The sequence below is a fragment of the Taudactylus pleione genome, unplaced genomic scaffold (assembly GCF_031769625.1).
Source record: "Taudactylus pleione unplaced genomic scaffold, aTauple2 ptg000707l, whole genome shotgun sequence".
Taxonomy (NCBI): domain Eukaryota; kingdom Metazoa; phylum Chordata; class Amphibia; order Anura; family Myobatrachidae; genus Taudactylus; species Taudactylus pleione.
In genome coordinates this window covers 191,201-216,872 of record NW_028285109.1, presented here as the reverse complement: position 1 = coordinate 216,872, position 25,672 = coordinate 191,201, and the positions used below count along the sequence as shown (strand labels likewise).

Here is a 25,672-nt window from a genome sequence, read left to right as displayed (position 1 = left end):
GGATACATCATAGGTTTACTGAGAGCCCCACCCATACGCTCTTTCACTTCTGATCTTCCTGGAGATTAGACATATCATCAGACATATCATCGAGCCCTAAGCTAAGCCTTTTAGTCTCATCAGGAATAGTTGTTTCAGTCTTAAAGAGGGGATGTTAGGTTTCTTCTGTGGAAAAATTGAGTAACCAAAATGGTCCTTTCAACCCCCCTCAACCTCCCTAGTCTCTGTTCTCATCCTCCCATAACCAGTCATAGCAGCCCAATGGACTGGGGGGCAGTCCACCGTTAGTACTGCTGTCAGAGCATTTGGACTCAGAAGGAGTTGATAAATCTTTTGGAATTGATTGAAATTGATCAAAGCACACCTATTTCTATGTGTAAGAGCCATAAATATCCAGTCAGGCAATGCCATGGTAGTTGCATACTTACATCTTCAGGGGCATTATGAGTGCTCTGACCATGAGGGAAACCAGAATATTCATGCAATGGGAAAAGATACATTGCAGCCATTGTGATTGTGTTCAATGCAATGGTAGAGAATTGGGAAGCACACTACCTTGGATAATTTCGTCCCTTCACCCAGATGTCTTCCAGCAGCTTGTGTACAGCTGGGGTCAGCTAGACATTGGCATGGCATCTCAGTTGAACCATAATTTGGAGCGGTTTCTTTTCCAGGCCAAAGAATTCACAGGTGGTGTTAGTATACAGCCATGTCTTTTCCTTGAGACACTTCTGTCTTCTTTATCAGTTGCAGTGCTTCCTTGCGTACTAAAGAAGTTAAAATGAGGACGTTTGGCTGATTCTGGTGTTCGCAGAATTTTTGAGAAGTTTGTGGTACACTCACTTGTCCAGCATAGCATTATACTTAGGACAGCCTGGACGGCATGGTACATGACATGTACAAGACTAGGATCTGATTTCAGCAAATTAGCAGGCCTGGAAACATACATCTCCTGATGTGATGGTCTATCTTATAGTCATGCAGACTCAATACCTAGCAACCCCCCCCTCCACCAAAAGTGGAGCCTTTGGATTTCATCCTCATGTTGACAGCATTGTAGCAAACAGACCCAACTTTTGAATACTTGGATTTGGGGGTATTGAAGTTTTTAACTGAAAGACTGCCTTCATCTTTGCTTTAAGTTTCTGAGCTGGGGAGTCTGTTGTGGAAGTCTTCTTTTGTCACTGTTCATAAATCTTCATGTAGGACCAATGTAGTCTCCAAGTTCCATTTGAATAAAGATAATGTAATGCTGGATTTGGACAGAAATGGGTCTCCCGATGAAGAGGGCTCTCTACACTTGTGCACCTGGTCAAGGCAGGTTGGATTGCCATGTGAATTACTTTAGTAATTCTTCAGGTTTACATTGGGCAGATAAGCCTACACCCAAAAACGTGTCCCGGGCTGCAAGGCATGGGACCTTGGATGGTGGTCACCTGGTCTTTGGTACATACTTTCACAAAGTTTTACCAATTCAACATTTGTGCGTGCAAACATGCTGTGCCTTTTGAGCGGAACATCCCTTCCTCTCCTAGAGACAGCTCTGTGGCATCCCCATTTATTAGTTTGCCCACCGTTAGAATGAATGGTGAAATTGGAATTTTTATTCTTTAAATTATTTTCTTTGAATCCAATGAGGGAACTTGATGCCATTGTGCTCTTGTTCACTGTTCTTATTCTTTGTTAAGGTTCCCTTTCCTGTTTTTACAGAAACTTGTTCTCTGGTCTCTCTCTCTCGGTCTCTCGGTCTCTCTTTCTCTCGGTCTCTCTCTCTCTCGGTCTCTCTCTCTCGGTCTCTCTCTCTCTCTCTCGGTCTCTCTCTCTCTCTCTCGGTCTCTCTCTCGGTCTCTCTCTCGGTCTCTCTCTCTCTCGGTCTCTCTCTCGGTCTCTCTCTCGGTCTCTCTCTCGGTCTCTCTCTCTCTCTCTCTCTCTCTCTCTCTCTCTCTCTCTCTCTCTCGGTCTCTCTCTCGGTCTCTCTCTCGGTCTCTCTCTCGGTCTCTCTCGGTCTCTCTCTCGGTCTCTCTCGGTCTCTCTCTCGGTCTCTCTCTCGGTCTCTCTCTCGGTCTCTCTCTCGGTCTCTCTCTCGGTCTCTCTCTCGGTCTCTCTCTCGGTCTCTCTCTCGGTCTCTCTCTCGGTCTCTCTCTCGGTCTCTCTCTCTCTCTCTCTCTCTCGGTCTCTCTCTCTCTCTCTCTCTCTCGGTCTCTCTCTCTCTCTCTCTCGGTCTCTCTCTCGGTCTCTCTCTCTCGGTCTCTCTCTCTCGGTCTCTCTCTCTCGGTCTCTCTCTCTCGGTCTCTCTCTCTCGGTCTCTCTCTCTCGGTCTCTCTCTCTCGGTCTCTCTCTCTCGGTCTCTCTCTCTCGGTCTCTCTCTCTCGGTCTCTCTCTCTCGGTCTCTCTCTCTCGGTCTCTCTCTCTCGGTCTCTCTCTCTCGGTCTCTCTCTCTCGGTCTCTCTCTCTCGGTCTCTCTCTCTCGGTCTCTCTCTCTCGGTCTCTCTCTCTCGGTCTCTCTCTCTCGGTCTCTCTCTCTCGGTCTCTCTCTCTCTCTCTCTCGGTCTCTCTCTCTCTCTCTCTCGGTCTCTCTCGGTCTCTCTCTCTCGGTCTCTCTCGGTCTCTCTCTCTCGGTCTCTCTCGGTCTCTCTCTCTCGGTCTCTCTCGGTCTCTCTCTCTCGGTCTCTCTCTCTCTCTCTCTCTCGGTCTCTCTCGGTCTCTCTCTCTCGGTCTCTCTCTCTCTCTCTCTCTCTCTCTCTCTCGGTCTCGGTCTCTCGGTCTCGGTCTCTCGGTCTCGGTCTCTCGGTCTCGGTCTCTCGGTCTCTCTCTCGGTCTCTCTCTCGGTCTCTCTCTCGGTCTCTCTCTCGGTCTCTCTCTCGGTCTCTCTCTCGGTCTCTCTCTCTCTCCCTTCCTTCCTTCCTTCCTTCCTTCCTTCCTTCCTTCCTTCCTTCCTTCCTTCCTTCCTTCCTTCCTTCGTACCATGCAGTCAAAATGGGGTTTAGAGGAGGGTTTTGGGGCTTCATCTTTTGAAGATAGTTATAAAACTGCCCACGCTTCAACTGCACTGCACTATATATACCCCAGTTTCTACGATGTAACCTTTTGGATTCATAGGAAAGTATTTAACGTAAGTATTAAACATTTATAGAAAAGTAAACCAATAACTAGAAATAATGCACTTTTTAAACACCAACATAGCTTAGAATGTTACAGTTTTTCTAAAATTTGTTCCAATGCTGTTGTGTTCAGGTTCAGAGTTTGTTACTGGCTGGACAGGGAAAAGAGGTAGAAAACTTAAGTCCAAATTGGAGAAAACTAAGCAGAAGGTATTTGATGCACATTTTTTTACTAAACATTAGTAATGCATGGATATAGCTGGCCATTCTGCCACCTTCTGAAATATTTTCGTTTTTTTTTGCAAGGTACGGACGATGGCAAGGGACTTGTATGATGATCATTTCAAGGCGGTGGAGAGCATGCCACGTGGTGTAGTTGTTACACTTAGAAATATTGCTACACAGCTTGAGTCTTCATGGGAGCTTCACACAAACAGACAGGTCAGTTTTAACACATTGGGCGTTTTACACCTACAGTTGATGAATACTTTTTTTTTCCTCCTGTTCGGCTCTCTGTTTTCTTTTAGCGTTTGTGAAATTATATTGGTACGATTACTGGTTTCTGCATTTTGGCCAATACCTGTAAATCTTTAGGCAGCCAGCTGCGAAGTGAAGATCCCAGGCAACTTGTAGGTTTTTGGAAGCGTTTTTCTTGGCTGTATCACAGAACATCTGGAATTCAGGTGGTTATGTCCCTGATTTAATTATTTTCCCTGTTGCAGTGTATCGAAGGAGAGAATACATGGAGAGATCTAATGAAAATTGCCTTGGAAAACTTAATTGTGTTGCTGAAGGATGAAAATACCATCTCTCCTTATGAAATGTGCAGTAGTGGTCTGGTACAGGCTCTGCTTACTGTGCTGAACAATGTAGGTATTTCCAGTGGAATGAGTACAGAAGATCTCTTGTTAATTTTGAAGCTTGAGACTTAATATGTTTGTAGGGTATATCAATGATGTCACAGGAAGACCATTGCAGAACTTGTAAACTTTTTTTATTTTTGTTTTCTGCTTGTAGTGTTAATAAGCAAACCTTTACAAGAAGCATGGCACTGTCAGGGCTTGTAGTGTTTACAAATATATCTTAAAACCTATCCTATAGAACTGTAGCTTGTGGTTTCCTCTGTACTAGCTCCATCAAGAAAAGAAAAGTGCTATTCTATCTTTTAAACCTTTGCTAAGTGGGTGGGTTTTTAGCTTTGAAAATTAGAAACATTTTGTCATTTCACTATTTCAAAATCATCTACAGTGCATCCGGAAAGTATTCACTTTTTCCACATTTTTTTTATGTTACAGCCTTATTCCGTAATGGAATAAATTATTTTTTGTCCTCAAAATTCTACACACAGCACCCCATAATGACAACTTGTAAAAAGTTTTTTTGAGATTTTTAAAAATTTAATTAAAAAAAAAAAACAAAGAAATCACATGTACAGAAGTATTCACAGCCTTTGCTCAATACTTTGTTGATGCATCTTTGGCAGCAATTACAGCCTCAAGTTTTTTTGAATATGATGCCACAAGCTTGGCACACCTATCTTTGGGCAGTTTCGTCCATTCCTCTTTGCAGCACCTCTCAAGCTCCATCAGGTTGGATGGGAAGCGTCGGTGCACAGCCATTTTCAGATCTTTACAGAGATGTTCAATCGGACTCAAGTCTGCGCTCTGGCTGGGTCACTCAAGGATATTCACAGAGTTGTCCTGAAGCCACTCCTTTGATATCTTGGCTGTGTGCTTAGGGTCGTTGTCCTGCTGAAAGATGAACCGTCGCCCCAGTCTGAGGTCAAGAGCGCTTTGGAGCAGGTTTTCATCCAGGATGTCTCTGTACATTGCTGCATTCATCTTTCCCTCTGTCCTGACTAGTCTCCCAGTTCCTTGCTGCCACCACCATGCTTCACTGTAGAGATGGTATTTGCCTGGTGATGAGCGGTGCCTGGTTTCTTCCAAACATAATGCCTGCCATTCATGCCAAAGAATTCAATCTTTGTCTCTCATGGTCTGAGAGTCCTTCAGGTGCATTTCGGCAAACTCCAGGTGGACTGCCATGTGCTTTTTACTAAGGAATGGCTCCGTCTGGCCACTCTACCATACAGGCCTGATTTATGGATTGCTGCAGAGATGGTTGTCCTTCTGGAAAAGATTTCTGGACTGCACAACCTGACTATATATACAATGGGAGGTGCTACCTGATGAGACTAATTGCAGGCACAGAAACAGACAAAATCTCAGGTGCACAACTCCAAATCATCAATAATATATATAAATGCAATAAAATTTTGCAATCAAAAGAGGTTTTTAGCATAATCATGGCCAAGCTTATGGGCCTACCCACCATATCCAGGTAACCTCTTTCGGGTAGGTCCCTAACATACTAAGGTTCAAATCCAGAGAACAGGACCCCCCAAAACCGGCCAGGCTAAGCCGCCCCAGGGCACCACCATAGTAAGAAAAGTGCAGTGTAAAGAGATAGTTAGGAGCAGCTGCTGCTGCATATAAAGAATGAAAATAAAAAAGTGAAGTACATATATATTAGACACACAGTGAAGGGTTAAAATGTGTTATAAAGGAAAATGTGTAATACTGCAGTGCCCTGAGAAAGACCAACCAACGCAATCCAGGAGGACCCACGCCCCAAAAATGAACCAAAATTGCACTACAGTATATAACTTGTAGGACTTACCTAGAATTGTGCCTAATACAGTGTGCATATACATTACCATACTCCATGCTTTTAAACCAATAAGGAAGAGTGCCAGTCCAGAATGTGGGCGTCTCCTTTCCCTCAGATGTGCAACAAAGCACATTAAATGGAGTATATGGAAAAGATTTCTGGAATGCACAACCTGACTATATATCAATGGGAGGTGCTACCTGATGAGACTAATTGCAGGCACAGAAACAGACAAAATCTCAGGTGCACAACTCCAAATCATCAATAATATATATAAATGCAATAAAATTTTGCAATCAAAAGAGGTTTTTAGCATAATCATGGCCAAGCTTATGGGCCTACCCACCATATCCAGGTAATGGTTGTCCTTCTGAAAGGTTCTCCTCTCTCCATAGAGGAATGCTGTAGCTCTGACAGAGTGACCATTGGGTTCTTTGTCACCTCCCTGACTAGGGTCCTTTGCCCCCCCGATTGCTCAGTTTAGACGGACGTCTAACTCTAGGAAGAGTCCTGGTCGTTCCACACATTTTCCATTTACGGATGATGGAGGCCACTGTGCTCATTGGGCCCTTTAAAGCAGCAGATATTTTACTATACCCTTCCCCAGATTCGTGCCTCAAGACAATCCTGTCTCTGAGGTCTACAGACAATTCCTTGGACTTCTTGCTTGGTTTGTGCTCTGACATGCACTGTCAAGTGTGGGACCTTATATAGACAGGTGTATGCCTTTCAAATTCATGTCCAATCAACTGTTTTTCTCCTTCATCCACTAGGGGACACTGGAGCTTCATGACAGTGGGGTATAGACGGTGGGTTGAGTTGAGCCTGGCACTTTAAAAATCTACAAGTGTGACTGGCTCCTCCCCCTCTATGCCCCATCAGCCCCAGTTTTTAGAATGTGCCCGAGTAGAGCCGGTGCACAGGGGCTGTCTCCAGCCCTTTAAATTTATAAAAGAAAAACAAAGCAAGAGGACAGGCAGACTGTTGGCTGTGACAGTCTGCCTGCATCGTGGGAGCCGCCAGAGAGGGGACCACACGGCTACTGCAGCCTGTGTCCGGTCACCCTATGGAGGGGAGGCTGCCTTTTGGCAGTGAAGGAGTCATCAGACTCAGCGGGGCCCGCCACAGCTAACACTGGCTTGTGTCCGGGTCCCCGCTCTCCCCTCACTGCCCAGCGCTCTGGCCGCAGCAGCCCGGTAAGTAGCACACCTCTCCCGACTAGCAGGAGAGGTGTAAATAATCTGCTGGGTGTGAATACAGCGCGCGGCTGTCAGTGCCACGCTGGTGTTGCAATAGAACACCGGCGCTGGCTGTTAGGTAGGCGTGCTCACAGCGGTCCTGCCTCTGCGTGCCGGTGCTTGTGTAAAAGGCACCGGCACGTTTATCACTGGCGGCGGTCGTGCCGCTGGCCCCCGCTGTCAGTGCGGGGACACATAAGGGGGTCTGTATCTCCAGTCGGATGAACGTCCCCACGGGATAAGTGTATGCCGCGCGCATACAATAGCGGCGGCCATTAGGAGGAGGAGCTTATAGGTCCCTCCTCCTCTTCCTCCTTCACTGCCTGGGCTAGTTTGGCGCGCTCTGAACGGGAGTGGCGCCTCAGAGAACATTCCCTGAAGGCACTGAGCGGAGGGGGAGAGGAGAATCTGACAGCTTCTACAGGGGGTCTGTAATTACAGAAGGTGGTTTTAACTACCTTCTGGTCCTATTGACTGCTCCTCCCTTATATGCCTGTCTGCCCCTGTTACTGAGTTGCATTATTCTTGAAATTCTGCTCCTCCTATACTGCTCTGCCTGCAATTTGAGTAGCATTATTATTGTAATTCTGCTTCTACTTATGCTCCTTCTGCATTCCTGAGTTGTATGTGGTGCTTGTCTGTGAGTACATGATGACATCCAGGACAGAAAAAACTGCATCACAAAAGCTGTTTGCCTGCACTAAGTGCAGGAAGAAATTTACCCATGCTCGCTCCGAAGGGTCTTCCCTGTGCGAGACGTGTGAAGCAGACAGTGCTAACACGCAGTCTGTCACTCCCTCCTTCATAAATAGTTTGGCAGGGGTCATGGCGGACCTTTCTTCTGAATTAGCCGCTTCCCGTAGGGAACGGGAGGCTGCCAGAGATCTACCTAGCACATCTCACCCTTCTTTTCTAGCAGAACCAGCGTGGGCTCAGAATTTAGTCCGCTCGGTGAATAGCCTTGCTCAAGCGATGGGTTCTGCGTCTAAAGCTCCTGAAGCTACGGTAAGTCGCTCATCTAAGAAGAGGGCTCTTCCAGCGGTTCTCCAGTCGGATGAGGATTCGGCAGCGGATCACTCGTCTCAGGAGGAAGGGGAGATGCTGGACGAATCAGACTTAGAGACTTACTCACAAGAACCTGAGGCATTGCAAGGTATTGACGCACTCATTCTAGTGGTAAGGGAAGTTCTTAAGATTTCTGGCCAGGAAGCTCCAGAATCGTTAGAAGACTCCTTATTTGCCAGGTCACAGAAGATGGCCGTCACATTCCCTGTTTCTCTCCAGTTGGACGAACAGATGACGGCAGCCTGGCAGAATCCGGACCGTAAATTCCAGATTCCTAAGCGTTTTTTCTCTTTACCCATTTCCTATGGAAAATAGGAAGAGGTGGGAGACCCCGCCACCTGTGGATTCTTCGGTTTCTCGGTTGTCAAAGAAGACCACGTTACCTGTTCCAGGAGTTACTACATTGAAGGAAACCTCAGAGCGGAGATTAGAAACCACTTTGAAATCCATTTATACGGCCGCGGGTGCACTTCTCCGGCCGGCCTTGGTAGGATCTTGGGTCAACAAGGCTGTGGAAAAGTGGGCGGAACAATTGACTGAGGGTCTTCGATCCAGCACTCCGCGGGCAGATCTGATTACCTTGGCAGAACATATTCAGGAGTCTGCTTAGGAGACGCCTCCAGAGATATCGGCCAGGTAGGCGCTAGGATTTCTGCTTCGGCGGTCTCTGCTCGCCGGGCACTTTGGCTTCATGCCTGGCAAGCGGATGCGGAGTCAAAAAGAGCAGTGGATGCTCTTCCTTTCACAGGCGATATTTTATTTGGTCCAGAGCTGGACAAATGGATCTCGCTGGCCACTGGAGGTAAGAGTACTTTTCTACCTTCATCAGCACCTCCTCCGCGTTGCTCGTTTAGGGGACCTTCCTTTCGTTCCTTTCGAGCATCTGCAAGATTTCAGGGACGATCGCGAGGTTCGTCTTCAGCGGGGCGAGGAGGCCGGGCTAGAGGACGTCAAGAAAATATTGCCCGCCGTCCAGATCCCAAGCCAGCAGACAAGCCTGTGGCATGATGGGCTCCCATCCCATCTCGGAAATCCGAAGGTTGGGGCTCGCCTCCAGCGTTTCTCGGAGGTTTGGTGACGGACTTCTCCAGACACTTGGGTTCGAAATCTGGTATCTCAAGGATACAAGATCGAGTTCGCTTTCACTCCTCCTGTGCGTTATTTTACAACAGGTTTGCCCGTCGATCCCTTGAAGCAACTAATTTTGCGTCAAGCGATCGAGAAACTTTTGCTGGCCGAGGTCCTTGTGGCGGTTCCCACTGCACAAAGACAACAAGGGTTTTACTCAAACCTTTTTGTGGTTCCGAAACCAGATGGGTCAGTCAGACCCATTCTGAATCTGAAATCCTTGAACCAGTATCTTTCATTTCACAGGTTCAAGATGGAGTCTCTCCATTCTGTCATTGCGGGACTAGAGGCAGAAGAGTTTCTGGTGTCGATAGATATCAAGGACGCCTATCTGCATGTCCCAATTTGGGTTCCTCACCAGGCTTTCCTCAGATTTGCCATCAGGGAAGCTCATTTCCAGTTTCAGGCCCTGCCATTCGGTCTCTCGTCAGCTCCCAGGGTATTCACCAAAGTGATGGCCGTCATGGTGTCTCACTTGCGCTCTCGGGGGGTGACGATAGTTCCGTACCTAGACGATTTACTCATCAAGGCTCCGACGGCAGAAGTCCTTTTACACCAAGTGTCCCTTACACATCAGATTCTCATTCAACATGGATGGATTGTGAACTTCCAGAAGTCTCAGTTGATGCCGTCCCAGAGACTTCAGTTCCTAGGAATGATTCTAGACACTGTTCTGCTTCGTATATGCTTGCCAAGGGACAAGGCCATAGCCATACAGGAGCTGGTTCGTCTGGTGCTCAGACCCAGGAAAGTATCTGTGCATCTTTGTATCCGTCTTCTGGGGAAAATGGTGGCTTCCTTCGAGGCCATCCAATTCGGCAGATTTCACTCCAGAATATTTCAACTGGATCTTCTGTCTCAGTGGTCCGGGTCCCACCTACAGATGCATCGGCTGGTGCGTCTGTCTCCCCGGACCCGCATATCCTTGCTCTGGTGGCTTCGGACGGAGCATCTGTTAGCGGGTCGGCGCTTCGGAATTTGGAATTGGACCTTGGTCACCACGGACGCCAGCCTCCGCGGATGGGGAGCGGTGGTTCTGGACAATCACTTCCAGGGGCTTTGGTCGCAGCAGGAGTCCCTCTTACCAATCAATGTTCTCGAACTGCGGGCAGTCTACAGAGCTTTGATACAGGCTGCTCCTCTGTTACGAGGACTTCCGGTTCGGATACAATCCGACAACGCCACGGCAGTGGCATACATAAATCGCCAAGGAGGAACCCGCAGTCGGATGGCAATGAGAGAAGCCAGTCGCATCCTTCTGTGGGCAGAAGGACACGTAGAGGTCATTTCCGCAGTGTTTATTCCGGGAGTCGACAACTTGGAAGCGGACTACCTCAGTCGTCAGGATCTTCATCCCGGGGAGTGGTCCCTTCATCCCGAGGTCTTTCATCAACTGGTTTGCAGATGGGGGAAACCACAGATAGACCTGATGGCATCACGGATAAATCATCAACTACCCCTTTACTGCTCCAGGACCATGGATCCGGCAGCGGTGGGAGCGGATGCTTTACTGATCCCTTGGCCGTACAGCCTTGTGTACCTGTTCCCACCGTTTCCGCTCCTCCCTCAGATTCTCAAGCGGATCAAACGAGAGTCGTCCACCGTCATCCTAGCGGCTCCGGATTGGCCTCGTCGGGTTTGGTACTCCGATCTATTATTCCTTCTGGCAGACGAACCTTGGCCTCTTCCGCTACGATCGGACCTTCTACAACAGGGTCCATGTGTGTACCCGGATTTACGGCGGCTTCGTTTAACGGCGTGGCTATTGAGACCGCCATCCTAAGAAGCCATGGAGTTCCTAGGTCGGTCATTCCTACCATGCTTAGGGCTAGAAAACCGGTAACATCAGCGCATTATCATCGCATTTGGAGGGCTTATATCTCCTGGTGTGAAGGTCGTGGATCCTCCACTTCCTCGTTTCATTTACCACGTCTTCTTCTTTTTCTTCAAAAAGGCCTAGATGCGGGGTTACGCTTGGGATCGCTTAAAGTGCAGATTTCTGCTCTTTCTATTTTTTTCCAGCGTCGCCTAGCTCTGATTCCGGAGGTTCAGACCTTTTTTCAAGGGGTACTTAGAATTCAGCCCCCCTTTGTGTGCCACCCACGGCTCCTTGGGACCTGAATCTTGTTTTATCTTTTCTTCAGTCATCCACCTTTGAGCCTTTGCAGGAGGTGGAATTGAAGTATTTGACTTGGAAGATGATCCTTTTATTGGCCCTGGCTTCGGCCAGACGTGTATCTGAACTTGGAACCTTGTCCTGCCGTTCCCCTTACTTGATTTTTCACGAAGATCGGGCGGAACTTCGTACCCGGCCTTCCTTTTTGCCCAAGGTGGTCTCGGGTTTTCATCTGAATCAGCCGATTGTAGTGCCAGCGTTGTCGGACTCTTCTGGGGATTCTCACTCCTTGGATGTGGTTCGGGCACTTCGCATTTATGTGTCCCGTACTGAGGGGCTACGTAAATCAGAGGCTCTGTTCGTCCTTTATGATGCTAATCGGCGTGGCTGGCCTGCGTCTAAACAAACTTTGGCCAGGTGGATTCGTCTGACTATTCGTCAGGCATATGTTGCTTCTGCTAGACCACCGCCGGTATCCATTTCTGCGCATTCTACGCGCTCTGTGGGTACTTCTTGGGCGGCACGTAGAGGTGTCTCGGCTTCGCAGTTTTGTAGGGCAGCGACGTGGTCTTCGGTTCATACTTTTGTACGTTTCTACAGATTTGACACTTTTGCGGCTTCTGCTTTAAATTTTGGTCGTAGTGTCTTGCAGGGCGTTCAGCACTCTCCCCCCCAGGAGGGTAGCTTTGGGACGTCCCCACTGTCATGAAGCTCCAGTGTCCCCTAGTGGATGAAGGAGAAAACAGGATTTTGGTACTTACCGTTAAATCCATTTCTCCGATTCCACAGGGGACACTGGACGCCCACCCAGTGCTTCTTGCCTGTTCTCAGTTGCTTGTTCTGCTTCAGTTCTGTTGCAGTTTGGTCTGTTTTCGTTGTGTGACTGTTTATCACTGCAGCCTGCTGTGTTCTTGCAGTGTGTCAGTATGTTGGATTGTTTCTTTTCCTGTTCTCCTTCTCTGTTCTTCAGTCTGTTCTCCGTCTCCTCTCGGGCTCAGTTCTTTAAAACTGGGGCTGATGGGGCATAGAGGGGGAGGAGCCAGTCACACTTGTAGATTTTTAAAGTGCCAGGCTCAACTCAACCCACCGTCTATACCCCACTGTCATGAAGCTCCAGTGTCCCCTGTGGAATCGGAGAAATGGATTTAACGGTAAGTACCAAAATCCTGTTTTACCACAGGTGGACACCAATTAAGCTGTAGGAACATCTCAAGGATGATCAGTGGAAACAGGATGCACCTGAGCTCAATTTTGAGCTTCATGGCAAAGGCTGTGAATACTTATGTACATGTGATTTCTTAAGGTGCATACACACGTAAAGATTTTCTGTCCAACCATCCAACTAGTTGATTGGTTGGAATGAAAATCTGGTAAGGTATGAAAGCAAATGACAATCAGCAATTTGCTCCCAAATGCCAGAAAATGGACAAAAACTATTGTTTGAACAAATTGTTTAGATCAAACATTTAACAAACTTGTCTGACCGACCATTTTCATCTGTTTTCTGGCATTTAGGAACAAATTGCTGATCATCATTTACTCCCATCCGTTACCAGATTTTTATTCCAACCAATCAACTAGTTGGATAGTTGGACAGAAAATCTTTAGGTGTGTACCCAGCTTTAGTTTTTTCTTTTATTAAATTTGCAAAAATCTCAAACTTTACACGTTGTCATTAAGGGGTATTGTGTGTAGAATTTTGAGGACAAAAATTAATTTATTCAATTTTGGAATAAGGCTATAACATAAGAAAATGTGGAAAAAGTGAAGCGCTGTGAATACTTTCTGGATGCACTGTAATTGGGGGTCATTGAAACAATGGAGTATAGAAGCTAAACCAGGAGTTTGGCCAATTTAGGAAATCTTGGGAGTAAGAGTAGTCTTTTTTTTTTTTTTTTTTTTTTTTTTTACCTCTCTGCTAGAATATTTACTTTGAGAGATATGGACCACACCTAAAACGGAGTTCAAGGTTTCCTGACGACTACAGACTCTTTCTACTTCAGGGTCCATAGGGGTCCACAGGGTGACCTTGGGGTATAGCTGGATCCTGGATTCTCGGGCACCACGGAGTTAAAGCTTTCAGCTGCTCCCAGGATGCATTTGGGTCCAACCTCCCCTATACCCCGCCCCTGAGCCACAGGCACCTCAGTTTTAGATGGTGCCCGGCCGGAGTCGGGTCACCCTGCGGGGTGGGCTGCAGGAGCAGCCCCCTAAAGCTTTTAATTTTTTATTTAACTTAGTTAAATTTATTTATTTTTTACTTCAGTTTTTCTCCAGAGCGGCAGCGCTGGGCTGTCTGTACAGACGCCCACGCTGCCGCTCCTTCTCCCTGCTGGCGCCGCGACGCCAGCACTGAACTGGGGATCGCAGCGGGGGAAGCCAGAGTCTGTACTAGCCGGACTCTGGTTTCCCCCGGGACTGCTGCCGGAAGACGCCGGGGAGATCAGGTAAGCCGCGCACCGCTGATTAGTCCCATGCCCCCGGTCTAGGGGACAGACCGGGGGCGCTAGCGGTGGCGGCGGGCCCCCCCTCCAGCGGAGGCATACCCCGCCAGACCACTAGACCACCAGGGTTAATATCGCGGCAAGCGGGATGCCGGCAACCCGGGGGTTATTATGCTAGCCAGGGGAGGAAGCCTTCCGTGTCTAGCGGCTCCTCCCCTCAACTCAGCGCGCCTTTCAGCACGGAGCCTGGCGTCGCTGAGCTGCAGATTACTCGGGCCACTCCTCCTCTGAGGTCTCCAGCGGCCATTTTCTCTGTGGCAGTGCGGATACTCTCGGGGAGCACGCGGACCGGTCCCCCTGTGTACCTCTCCCCTGCAAAAGGACAGTGTACACAGCACTATAGCCCTCCCAGACACTGAATCTGGGAGGTTGATTGTAGTGGAAAGGTGCAGTGAGTATATCTTCTCTGCATGGTATGTGACTTTTGCTAGTGCTGCCTGTCTGTGTCTTTTTTCTACTTACTGTCAGCCTATACCTATCCCTTTCCTTCTCCTACAAGCCCAACAGGTGTGCGGGGGAAGGGTGTTTCTACTGACCTCACCTATATAGATCACGTATTGGTGAGGTCCGTCACATACAGTTGTGTGCTACACGGTGCCATATTGTGGGCTGTTGTCCAGCACACGGGTGAGTGCGCACGTTTTCTTCCAACGTCATGTCCGAGGAGGAGATTGAGCACTCCGTGGCTCCGGTATTGTTCTCCTGCAAGCGTTGTTCTGCAGGAGTGGATAGGGAGGATTTGTCACAGGACGGCCTGTGCGGACGGTGCCAGGCGCTCCCTGGTATGTCTAAACCTCCCATGTTGCAGGAGCCACCATGGGCGATGTTTTCCCAGGTGCTGGTGTCCATCGCGGACCGTCTGTCGGTCCCGACTGCCGCCCCTACTAGGGCGTTGCCCCAGCCTGCCATCCCCCATTCCCCGGGTGTCCCACAATTATTGCAGACTCCCCCGGGGTCTCAGCCTGTTGGTCCCTATGCGGGGTTGCCAATGTATGCCCCCTGTGGCACAGCAGGCTGTGGTGCCGTTTCAGGCTCCTGTGGCAACTCCTCCACCCTGGGTGGATGCGCTTTCCCACACTGTCCAAGATTTGGCGGCAACATCTTCGGCTTTTCAGTCGATGTTGCGCAGTGACGTGCCCTCCAGGGCGTCTAAACGCTCAGTCATGGCGCAGGCTGCGCATCTTCCGGATTCTGAGGTGTCCTCGGATGATGGTGAGGTGCAGGATGACTCGGCCTCAGATGCCTCAGTCCAGGAGGTAGACACTAAGTCTTCCATCAATGTGCGGGCTCTGGTTAAGGCGGTGCGGGCCATTCTTCTGATTGAGGATGAGGCACCCGCTCCCAAGTCGAGGTATCCTAGTTTTAAAAGAGCTAAGGTTACTTCTGCAGCGTTCCCTTTGTCTGATCAGGTGACTGATCACATGGCGGTGGCCTGGCAGACACCCAGTAAGCGTTTCCTGCCACAGAAACGCTTGGCGTCCAATTATCCATTCCCGGAGGCGCATTGTAAGAAATGGGAAACTCCGCCTGCAGTCGATTCCCATGTAACACGCCTCATCAGGAGTGCTACTTTGCCATTGCCGTCTATATCCTCGCTGAAGGATCCTACGGACTGGAAGGTGGAGACTTGTTTAAAGTCTATTTATTCTCTCTCAGGGGCGGTAGCCCGGCCGTCCATGGCCATCTCCTGGGTGGCCAAGGCCATTGAGGGGTGGGCCAACGCCTTGGAGGACGCGTTTACGGATGAAGCTCCGGACGTCCAGAGGGCGTTGTTAGGACAGATGAGAGATGCCGCCTCCTACATTGGAGAAGCATCTTTGGATGCTAGCCTGTTGACCTCTAGGGTTTCGGCGGCAGCAGTGTCTGCTCGTAGATCCTTGTGGTTGCGGTCTTGGAGAGCAGACGCGGATTCAAAGAAAGGCTTGGAGGCCTTACCTTTTAATGGAGAATTACTATTTGGTCCGGACCTGGACAAAATAGTAGATACCCTAGCGAAATCCAAGTCAGCCTTCCTCCCTTCAGCTACTACACCTGCTAAGGTCCGGAGCTCGGCCTTTCGTTCCTTTCGGGTTCAGGGCAAGGCAAAGGATCAGTCCTTCCCGAGGCAGTCCGCACCCAAGACCGCCTCAAAGCCAAAGAAGCAAGCCTGGAGTGCTAGGCGCCCTTCTTCCAAGCCAGAAGATAAGCCTTCTGCGTGATGGGACGGGCCTCCCTCTGGGGGACCCCAGAGTGGGAGGCCGACTTCTTCAATTCGCCCAGTGCTGGCACAATACCACCACGGATGCCTGGGTGCGAGAAGTGGTCTCCCAGGGGTACGCCCTGTCTTTTTGGCACAGGCCGCCTTGCCAGTTTTTTTGCACAAGTCCTTCTCAGGACAAAACCAAGGCCTTGCAGGTTCAGGAAGCCATAGAGGCCTTGCTGACGGCGGGGGTCATTATACCCGTACCACAGTCTCAACGTGGGATGGGGTATTACTCTACGCTGTTTCTGGTGCAGAAACCCAATGGCTCTCATCGCCCCATCCTCAATTTGAAGTCCCTGAACAGGTTTCTCAGGGTTCCCAAATTCAGGATGGAAACTTTGCGTTCCATCATTCTGGCGATGGAACCGGGGGATTATATGGTCTCCCTGGATATCCAGGACGCCTACCTCCATGTGCCTATAGCAACATCGCACCAACAGTTTCTGCGGTTTGCTATTCTCCACAACCACTACCAATTCAGGGCTCTACCCTTTGGTCTCTCCACGGCACCAAGGGTATTTACCAAGGTGATGGCGGTCATGGCGGCTCACCTTCGGAGCCAGGGGATACGGTTGCTACCGTATCTAGACGACCTCCTCTTGCTGGCAAGCTCCCCGGAGGTACTGATCCAGCATCTCCACCTGACGGTCGCTTGTCTACAGGCGCACGGCTGGTTGATCAACTGGAAGAAGTCCTCCCTCATCCCATCACAGCGGATGGTTCATTTGGGGGCCCTGCTGGACTCTCGTCAGCAACGGATTTTTCTGACTCCAGAGAAGGTCTCCTCCTTACAGCTGTGGATTCACGGCTGTCTGAGCAGTGGCAGAGTGTCGGTGCACTCAGCGATGAGAGTTTTGGGGTCCATTATGTCGGCATTCGACATGGTGGAGTTTGCCCAGTTCCATTCCAGGCCCCTGCAGGGGCTGATTCTTTCGGAATGGAACGGATTGCCACACAGGATCCGCTCTCAGATGCTGGTGTTGTCCTCGGAGGTGCGTCTGTCCCTAGCCTGGTGGCTGCAGACAGCTCATCTCCTAGAGGGGCGCCCCTTTTGGATCCCGGAATGGGTTCTGCTCACGACAGATGCCAGTCTCCGGGGTTGGGGGGCGGTGACAGGCTCCTTGTCACTTCAGGGTCGTTGGTCGGCGGAGGAAGCGATTCTTCCCATCAACTGCAGGGCAGTATACAGAGCCCTGCAGTTGTCCGGCACCGCTCTTCACGGAAGGGCCGTTCAGGTGCAGTCAGACAACGCCACCACGGTGGCGTACATCAATCACCAGGGAGGGACTCGCAGTCGAGCTGCGATGTCGGAGGTGTCCCGCGTCCTGGCTTGGGCGGAGCGCTATCTTCCAGCTCTCTCTGCAGTTTTCATCCCAGGAGTCCTCAATTGGGAGGCAGACTTCCTCAGCCGTTACGACGTGCATCCCGGGGAATGGTCGCTTCATCCAGAGGTATTCCAACTACTCGTGGACAAGTGGGGGCTGCCAGAGCTGGACCTGATGGCGTCCCGTCACAATCACAAGCTGCCCGTGTACGGGTCAAGGACAAGGGACGCAGGCGCAAGTCTGATAGACGCTCTGTCGGTGAGATGGCTGTTTCAACTGGCTTACTTGTTCCCTCCGATATCTCTGCTGCCTCGGGTCCTGCGCAAGTTCAAATAGGACGGAGGCACACTGATCCTGGTGGCCCCAGCGTGGCCCAGGAGGCCGTGGTACTCCGATCTGCGGAGCTTGTCCATCGACGCTCCGTTCCTCCTACCTCAACGGCGGGACCTGTTGTCTCAGGGGCCCTGTCTTCACCCGGATCTGGGTCGACTATCTTTGACGGCGTGGCTCTTGAGACAGCCGTCCTGAGGTCTCGGGGCTTTTCTAGCTCCGTTATTACCACCATGCTGAGGGCGCGCAAGCCTGCTTCCGCGAGGATCTATCACAGAGTGTGGCACACTTACTTTCAGTGGTGCGAGGCCAGAAAATATGATCCCCAGGTTTTCCGGGTTTCGCGTATTTTGGCTTTCCTTCAGTCGGGTTTGGACTTAGGATTACGTCTTTCCTCACTGAAGGTGCACGTGTCTGCTCTGTCGGTGTGGTTCCAGCGCAGGATCGCTGCTATGCCGGACGTACACACCTTTTTCCAGGGAGTTTTAAGAATCCAGCCTCCCTTTGTGCCACCTGTGGCCCCGTGGGATTTGGCGGTGGTTCTTCGGGCCTTACAGGGTCCGCCTTTTGAGCCCTTGGAGTCAGTGGAGCTCAAGTGGCTAACTTTTAAAACTGTTTTCCTCTTGGCAATTGCTTCTGCCAGGAGGGTTTCAGATTTGGGGGCGCTTTCTTGTCGTCCCCCTTTTCTGATTTTTCATCAGGACAGAGCGGTGCTTCGCACTCGTCCTGATTTCCTGCCTAAGGTGGTTTCCAGGTTCCACATTAATCAAGAAATTGTTGTACCAGCCTTTCAGTCACCTGATCTTTCGGCTGGGGAGACTTCCTTAGACGTTGTAAGGGCACTCCAGGTTTATGTGGACCGGACTAGTTCTGTGAGGAAGTCGGATTCTTTGTTTATCCTCTTTGGTTTTCACAAGAGGGGTTGGCCTGCCAACAAACAGACTCTAGCCCGTTGGCTTCGTTCTGTTATTATTGAGGCTTATATGCAGGAGGGTTTACCTGTTCCAGCCTCTGTTAAGGCTCATTCCACTCGGTCTGTGGGTCCCTCTTGGGCTGCTAGACGTGGCGCCTCTGCTGTTCAGCTCTGTAAGGTGGCCGCCTGGTCTTCCATTCAGACCTTTTTGAGGTTCTATGCGTTTGACACCTTTGCCTCTCAGGATGCATCCTTTGGGCGCCGGGTTCTCCTCTCAGCACAGGAGCGTCCCCGCCCTTAGTTGGACTGCTTTGGGACATCCCCAAGGTCACCCTGTGGACCCCTATGGACCCTGAAGTAGAAAACAAGAGATATGGTAAGAACTTACCTTTGTTATCTCGGTTTCTACCAAGTCCATAGGGTCCACAGGGCACCCGCCCTGACGCACCTGGCTTCATATGGGCTGTGTGACTGGTCACCGGTTTTCCGTCTCCCATTTCTGTGAGTATGGTTCTTGTGTGTTCCAGTCTTCCTTCTCTCTGTTTCGTCTCCTCCTCCGGCCTGGGCTGCTTACCAACTGAGGTGCCTGTGGCTCGGGGGCGGGGTATAGGGGAGGTTGGACCCAAGTGCATCCTGGGAGCAGCTGAAAGCTTTAACTCCGTGGTGCCCGAGGATCCAGGATCCAGCTATACCCCAAGGTCACCCTGTGGACCCTATGGACTTCGTAGAAACAGAGATAACAAAGGTAAGTTCTTACCATATCTCTTGTTTTATCCTCTCCCAAGTGATGTTGGCTGAAAAATTATAGACTCCTCCCAAGTTGGATCTCCCGAAGACCACAGTTTTGATTACCAACGCAGCAACTTTTTTTTTTCCAATAAAGTTTTTTATTGTATGAAGCACCAAAATACATCAGTGATACAAAATTCAGTATGCAATACAAATAATATAGTCGCATAGGTTTAAATAGACATTTAAACAATTATATATCTCATAACAGAAAACAAGATCTAAGATGTACTAAGTTATAAACAGAGATAACTACCTTCAGTAGTAACATTATAGACAACGCAGCAACTTTTAAAGGTGGCTTATACTCTTGCTTGACTCCTATGAAGGTGATGCGGAGTCTATGGGGACTCTTGAGTTACCTACCTTTTGTGAGTAATGTTTTGTTTGGCCATTGTCTGGTCACAACTATAGTTAGGCCACAGGGGTTATAAATTCTTTTTTCCTCTTAATTCTCCAGAGATTCTCTCTAGATTTTAGTCCTTTTGGTCTCCGGTAGAACTTGGGACCTCCATTTCTAAGGTTTTACAGGCATATTACTTTTGTGTCCAAGGCTAGCAGTTTGGAACAAGTGGCTTTGCGCATAACAACTTCAGAGTGTGCCCTCCTGTAGGGGCAGCTGTGGGATGTCCTTGTGTTTCCAATGTCAGCCAGTTGAATAAATGAGAACACAGAATGTAGGCGGACATAGGCCCTCATTCAGAGCCGTACGCTCTGAGCAGAGCGCACGCTCTGAATGAGGGCCGGGCTCCATTTTCATGGAGCGTCCTCCTGGACGCTCGTATAGCTGTGGGTCACCACCCACAGGCTATACGAGCGTGCATTTTGATGGCCGCGATGGTCATGACCATCGCGACCATCGAAATTGCGAGCCGGAGCCTGCGGTTGAGGTTTTCAACCGCAAGCTCCGGAGTGATTTTGGCTCTAACAGAGCCAAAATCACTCCCACTGACATCACTAGTGATGTCAGTGGGCCGGCTTCTGACGGGAGGCGTTCCCGTGGGAACGCCCCCGTCAGGGAGGCACGCCCCCGGCACGCCCACCAAAGGGGGCGTGCTGTCAATCAACATTGACAGCACGCCCCCTTTGATCGGACACAACGAGCGAAGGACTTTCCTTCGCTCGTCGCGTCTGGCGCATGCGCACGACGGAGCTCCCTCCGTCGTGCGCATGCTCAGTGCCTAACATCGACCCACTTGCGAGCGGACAGCCGCTCGCGAGTGGGTCTGAATCAGGCCCATAGTCTTCCTCTCTCGTCTGTTCTTTAGGGCTTGGTTAGTTAAGTAATTCCCAGCAGGCAAGGGAATGCCTGGTGCACCTCTTCAGAGAAAAGCAGTTAAAATACCTTTAAAATATACAGTTTTTAACAATCTGTGTCTTTTTTTTTCATTTATGGTTTTGATGAAATTGACCAAAGTCTTTGTCTCATAGAGTGAAGATTTTGATCTGAAGCAGGACTGTGGGCAACTTGTGGAGCGATTGAATGTCTTTAAAACTGCATTCAGTGAGAATGAAGATGAAGAGAGGTATGCTTAGTATTTGATCGCTTTTGTCAGTCATTTTTATTGTTTGATCTGAATAGTAATCAATTGTATAATCTACAGAAAATAATCGCTGATTATATTTAGAATATACATTCAAACAAATACTAAAATATTTTGTATGCATATAAATGTATTGATTTAATTTAATGCTGTAAAATCTTTCCTAGGAACCAGTTATTAGTTTGTCTGCCTCATGGGTTTTTGTTCTTTCAATAATTTCTCTAACATTTTTTGGAGGGGTCACTACTAGCCTTGGGGTATACAGGATGAAATGTAGGATTTGACATTCAAGCTGCTACAACTCATTTTGTATCGCAGCTCCTCCACTATATAACCCACAAGGAGATATTTTCTGAAATCGGGAAGTTAAGGATCATTTTCCTTGTTGTGTGAACGGACAGAAATATCGCCGCAAGTGCAGAGGAAACCTAATTTGCGTTGTGGTATTTATAACGCAACATCAAATTGGGGCTGATTCTGAGTTGTGAGTAAAGAATAAAAATCAAGTAGCTTGGTATCTGGAACAGACCAACGGGCTGCAAGTACATTTATTGTGTTTGCATGCAGTGTAAATACTGGCTGCTTTTGCATGTAGTCCACAAATGCTGGACTTGCTTTTACACTGCAATATACAGTAGATTAGAGTACTTTCACAACACAGGAATACCTCTTGGAACACATTTCAAAGACACAGGCTTGGCGCCAAACCCCCACTGCAAGGCTAGGGCAAATACCATATAACAAGATGGCAATGTATTATACAATAAAATATTCTTGAAACATTTACCTGTAAATGCATAGTTGATCCAAAAAAAAAAAAAATGATTTCCACAACCGCGTGGAAATATATATAAACATATTAAAATAACATGTTAAAACACATTATTATATATACATTTACAGTACATAGAGCCGAACACTGATAGTTAATATGAAGATGGTGATTAACCCCCTCAGTGCCATGCGTGCCATCTTGACCATGTGGTACGGGTCTTCGGCCACGGTAACCTAGCTTTTTAAGATACTGGCTATTCCCCTCTGCAACCCCTGGTTTTCATTTTCGTTTAAGTGCTCATGGGAGCTGGGCTTGTGTGGGATCTGCTTTTACCTTAGGAGATGTGTGGGAGTCCGGCAGCAGTGGGGCAGTGCGAATCGGAAGCTTCTGCTTGTGCACTGCTGTACCACCAGAACTGCCGTGGAGCGAACATTCACTGCATTCAGTTCACTTGCCAGCCCTCGAATTTGGGTCTCCCGCATGGGGGACTGCCTGGAAACATGGCTGGCTCTCCTGATAGAGGATATCCTGCGGCTCTCCCCTGTAATGTTGGTGGAGTGTGGCTCGGGCTGGCTGTCCGAGAACGGACGCTACCAAGTGTTTTCCCTTGAAGGGAAGCTCACTTTGGTAGCTGGCCACCCTAAGGGATGAGATTTATGGGGCAGAGATTTCTGCTGTGTGTTGGAAGTGTCTTCCTGGCTTGGCAGCAGACACGCAGGTGAGCTGCTGAATATGCCATTCCTCTGAGGTGCTGCATCTTCAGCCTGCAGGGACACTACTTCGGGGACGCCAACTTCTCTCCTCTGCAACTGCTGTGCTCTCTTGGAGTATTTCTTTGTTCTTCTATTTTGTTTCTGATTGTATTTGACATATCTGTAATTTGTTAGCTTGTTGGGTAACACAGCAATCTTCATTCCTTCTCTTTTTTTTTTTTTTTTTAATGTTTCTCCACGGCCGACTAGGCTAAATCCTCCAAGTCTAAGGGGAGCGCAGCAGCAATGTATTTTTACATGTGTGTCCAATGAATGGTTGAATAACTGCTTTGCCAGTTGGATTCCGAGGTCCTATATGCACACTTTTCTGTGGTGCCCAGTGATGTACAAGTTTAGAGGGACGCTTGCATCTTACTTGGTGGAACGAGCGTGGGCTCATGCTTTGGGCACATTCGTTGCTGAGCTGGTCAAGTGCATGGCTTACCAGGAGGAGGAAAAGGCTCATGCTCCTCAGCCACTGTTACTGTTGAAGGGCAGGCAGTCTGTCACCTAGGGGCAACTGATTCTCTGCCACCTCCAATGCCTGATCCGCCCTGCTTCCAGTCTTGGTCGGCTTTTGATTTTGCAAAGCCCTCTTCCTATTTGGAACAGTTCTTTCTACTCCGGAAGACGCAGAAGCGTTGTCTTTCCTCTTGACTGATTCGAGTCTGATGATGAGAAGAGGGAGCTTCTTGAGGAATTGATCTCACAGGAGTGAGAAGTTTTCGATTCCTTTTCTGGACAAAGTGTGGAGGCATGATTTCTGCAGTCCGTTAATCCTTTGACTATTTGGAACTGGACTTACTGGCCGAGGCTTCCGGGACATACAAATGTAGACAAGAGGACGGTTACCATTCCAGATCTTATGAAAGACGCCTTGAAACTGCTGTTCCCAGGAGGTTTGCATCTCTCTATCTGCTGCTTGCTGACCATGTACAGAAATGAAAGCAATCCCCCAGAGTGGACGCTCCTGTGGCATGGTTGGCCAAGCTGTCTACTCTACTGGTCCTCATGTTGGCATCTTTTAGAGACCTGCGTGACTACAAACTAAAGGCTTGTCTCTGGTCGGTTTTCATTGGCACAGGAGTGGCTATCCAGCTCTTCCTGGCTACAGCATGGGTGGAAATAGCCATAGGACGTTGATCGGTCCAACTCCTAAACTTGGCGGAACAACTCTGGGGCAGTGCAGAATGTTTGTGAAGCACTGCAGAATGTGGCTCTGATGACTTCCAGTGTTTAAACTACGGCTATCTCTGCTAGGAAGGCTTTGTGGCTGAGTTCCTGGGAGGCAAATTTCTAATACGAGTATTTTATTGAATTGCTCCCCTTCGTGGGTGGCATTCTTTTTGGTCCGGAAATGGATAAAGATTGCTACAGATTGCAAGAGTACTTTTTTTCCAGAGCCAAAACCTGGAGGGTCTCTGTTTCGTTCCTTTTTGCCCGCCCTTTCTAGGACGTGTAGCGACCAGAGGGCAGACCTGTAGAAGTCAGCCTATTCTGAGTCAGAACCCGGCGCATGGTGGCAGATCTGCCTGGTCCATTAGACGTTCTGGGCCCAAGGCACTTGAGAAGCCTGGTGTCTGAAGGGTTGGATTCCCACCTGTCAATCACTGGAGTGGGAGGTCGCCTTTTCAGCAACAGGTGGATGGAGTCCTCCACAGACCGCTGCTTGTCAGGGATTGTACAGAGAGGTTAGGTGATCAATCTCAGGGGTTACCCACTCAGGAGATTTTTCTCCTCCTAATAGAGGCTGGGAAGCTGCTGGCGGTAAAATGGGCCATTTCTTCACTTCTTTCCAACGGGGTGGTTGTGCTAGCAGCTCAACAAAAGAAGGGGTTTTACGCAAATCCTTTTTTTTAGTCCAAAAACCAGATGGGTTATTTTGTCCTATTCTTAACCTCTGAGCCCTCAACTCCAGATTTTGGATGGATCAGTTCTGAAGTTGGTATTATGCTGCATGTAGGTTAACAAGTTTTTAGTCTCCACAGACATAAAGGATGTGTATCTCTATGTCCCAATCTGGGAGAGGCATCAGTCACTCCTCAAGTTCACCATAGGAAGAGCCCACTATGAGTTCAGGGTGCTTCCTTTAGGTTTAGCCTCAGCTCTGTGAGTTTTATAAAACTCATGGTGGTGATGGCATTCCTGTTGCAGTAGGAAGGTATAACAATACTACCCTACTTGGACAATCTTCTTTATAAAGACAGCCTCTGCTCCCTAACTTCAGTGTCATCTTGACCGCATGGTTCAAGTATTACAAGAACATGGCTGGATTGTGAATTTCATCCCATTTGGTACCCTGTCAATGCATTATTTTTTGGGGGTTGATATTCGATACCAGCATCCAGAGGGTGTTTCTTCTGGAAGACCATTTTTGCTCCCTCCAGGGTCTGGTCCCAAAGGTCTTAGCCTTCGATCAACTGTCAGTCCTGCACCTTTGAGACCATTCCAGTGGGACATCCTGAGGAGTTGGTCAGGGCTCTCCAACCACCTGGCCTCTCAATTGCTCACCCTCTCGCTGAGCATTTATCAGTCCCTGCAGTGGTAGCTGGTCAGGGAGAATTTCTGCAAGGGCCGGTCTCTGTCTACTCCATCTTGGTTTATTGTGATCACGGATGCCAGCCTCCTAGGTTGGGGAGTGTTAGCCTTACACCTCTGTCTACAGAGTTTTTGATCCCAGTCCACCTTCCCATAAATGTTCTGGAACTCAGAGCCATTTTTCTGGCCTTGTCTGGTGCTCAGTCTGTCATGGATGGCAGGCCGGGCAGTATCCAATTGGCAATTTGCCATGCATCTTCCCTTGCATCCAGCAACAACAGGGTCCCTTTCTTCACTAGGACCTATTTTGCTGGCTACAATGGCATGCCCATGGCATGCCCTTCTTCGCTCTCTGTTGAGAGCTAAGAAGTTTTTGTCCCCTGTGGTGCAGATTATGCTGCGGGTCAGGAAAACTGTTTTGACCCTGAATTACCACAGAGTGTGGGAGAGTCTACATTGTGTGGTATGAGAAGAAAGGGTATCTTACTTTTGCCTTTTGTCCTCATTTTCCTGGCTTTCCTGCAGGATGGTTTGGAGACAGGACCTTTGCTGAGCTCTCTGAAGGTACAGGTCTCTGCATTGCCTCTTTATTTCCAGCGCTGTTTGGCTTTTCTCCCAGAGGTTCAGACGTTTTTGTAAGGT

At 49.0% G+C, this 25,672-nt stretch overlaps 1 protein-coding gene across 7 annotated transcripts in view; it reads left to right on the top strand.

The window, feature by feature from the left end:
* Positions 1-25,672, top strand: part of HECTD1 (HECT domain E3 ubiquitin protein ligase 1) — a 101,729-nt gene that overhangs the window by 42,768 nt on the left and 33,289 nt on the right. For all 7 annotated transcript variants that reach the window (XM_088456548.1, XM_088456549.1, XM_088456546.1 and 4 more), the window contains exons 15-18: positions 3,235-3,311; positions 3,408-3,542; positions 3,824-3,970; positions 20,853-20,947. In XM_088456548.1, the coding sequence (XP_088312674.1) occupies positions 3,235-3,311; positions 3,408-3,542; positions 3,824-3,970; positions 20,853-20,947 (454 nt within the window). The remainder of the gene's footprint in view (positions 1-3,234; positions 3,312-3,407; positions 3,543-3,823; positions 3,971-20,852; positions 20,948-25,672) is intronic.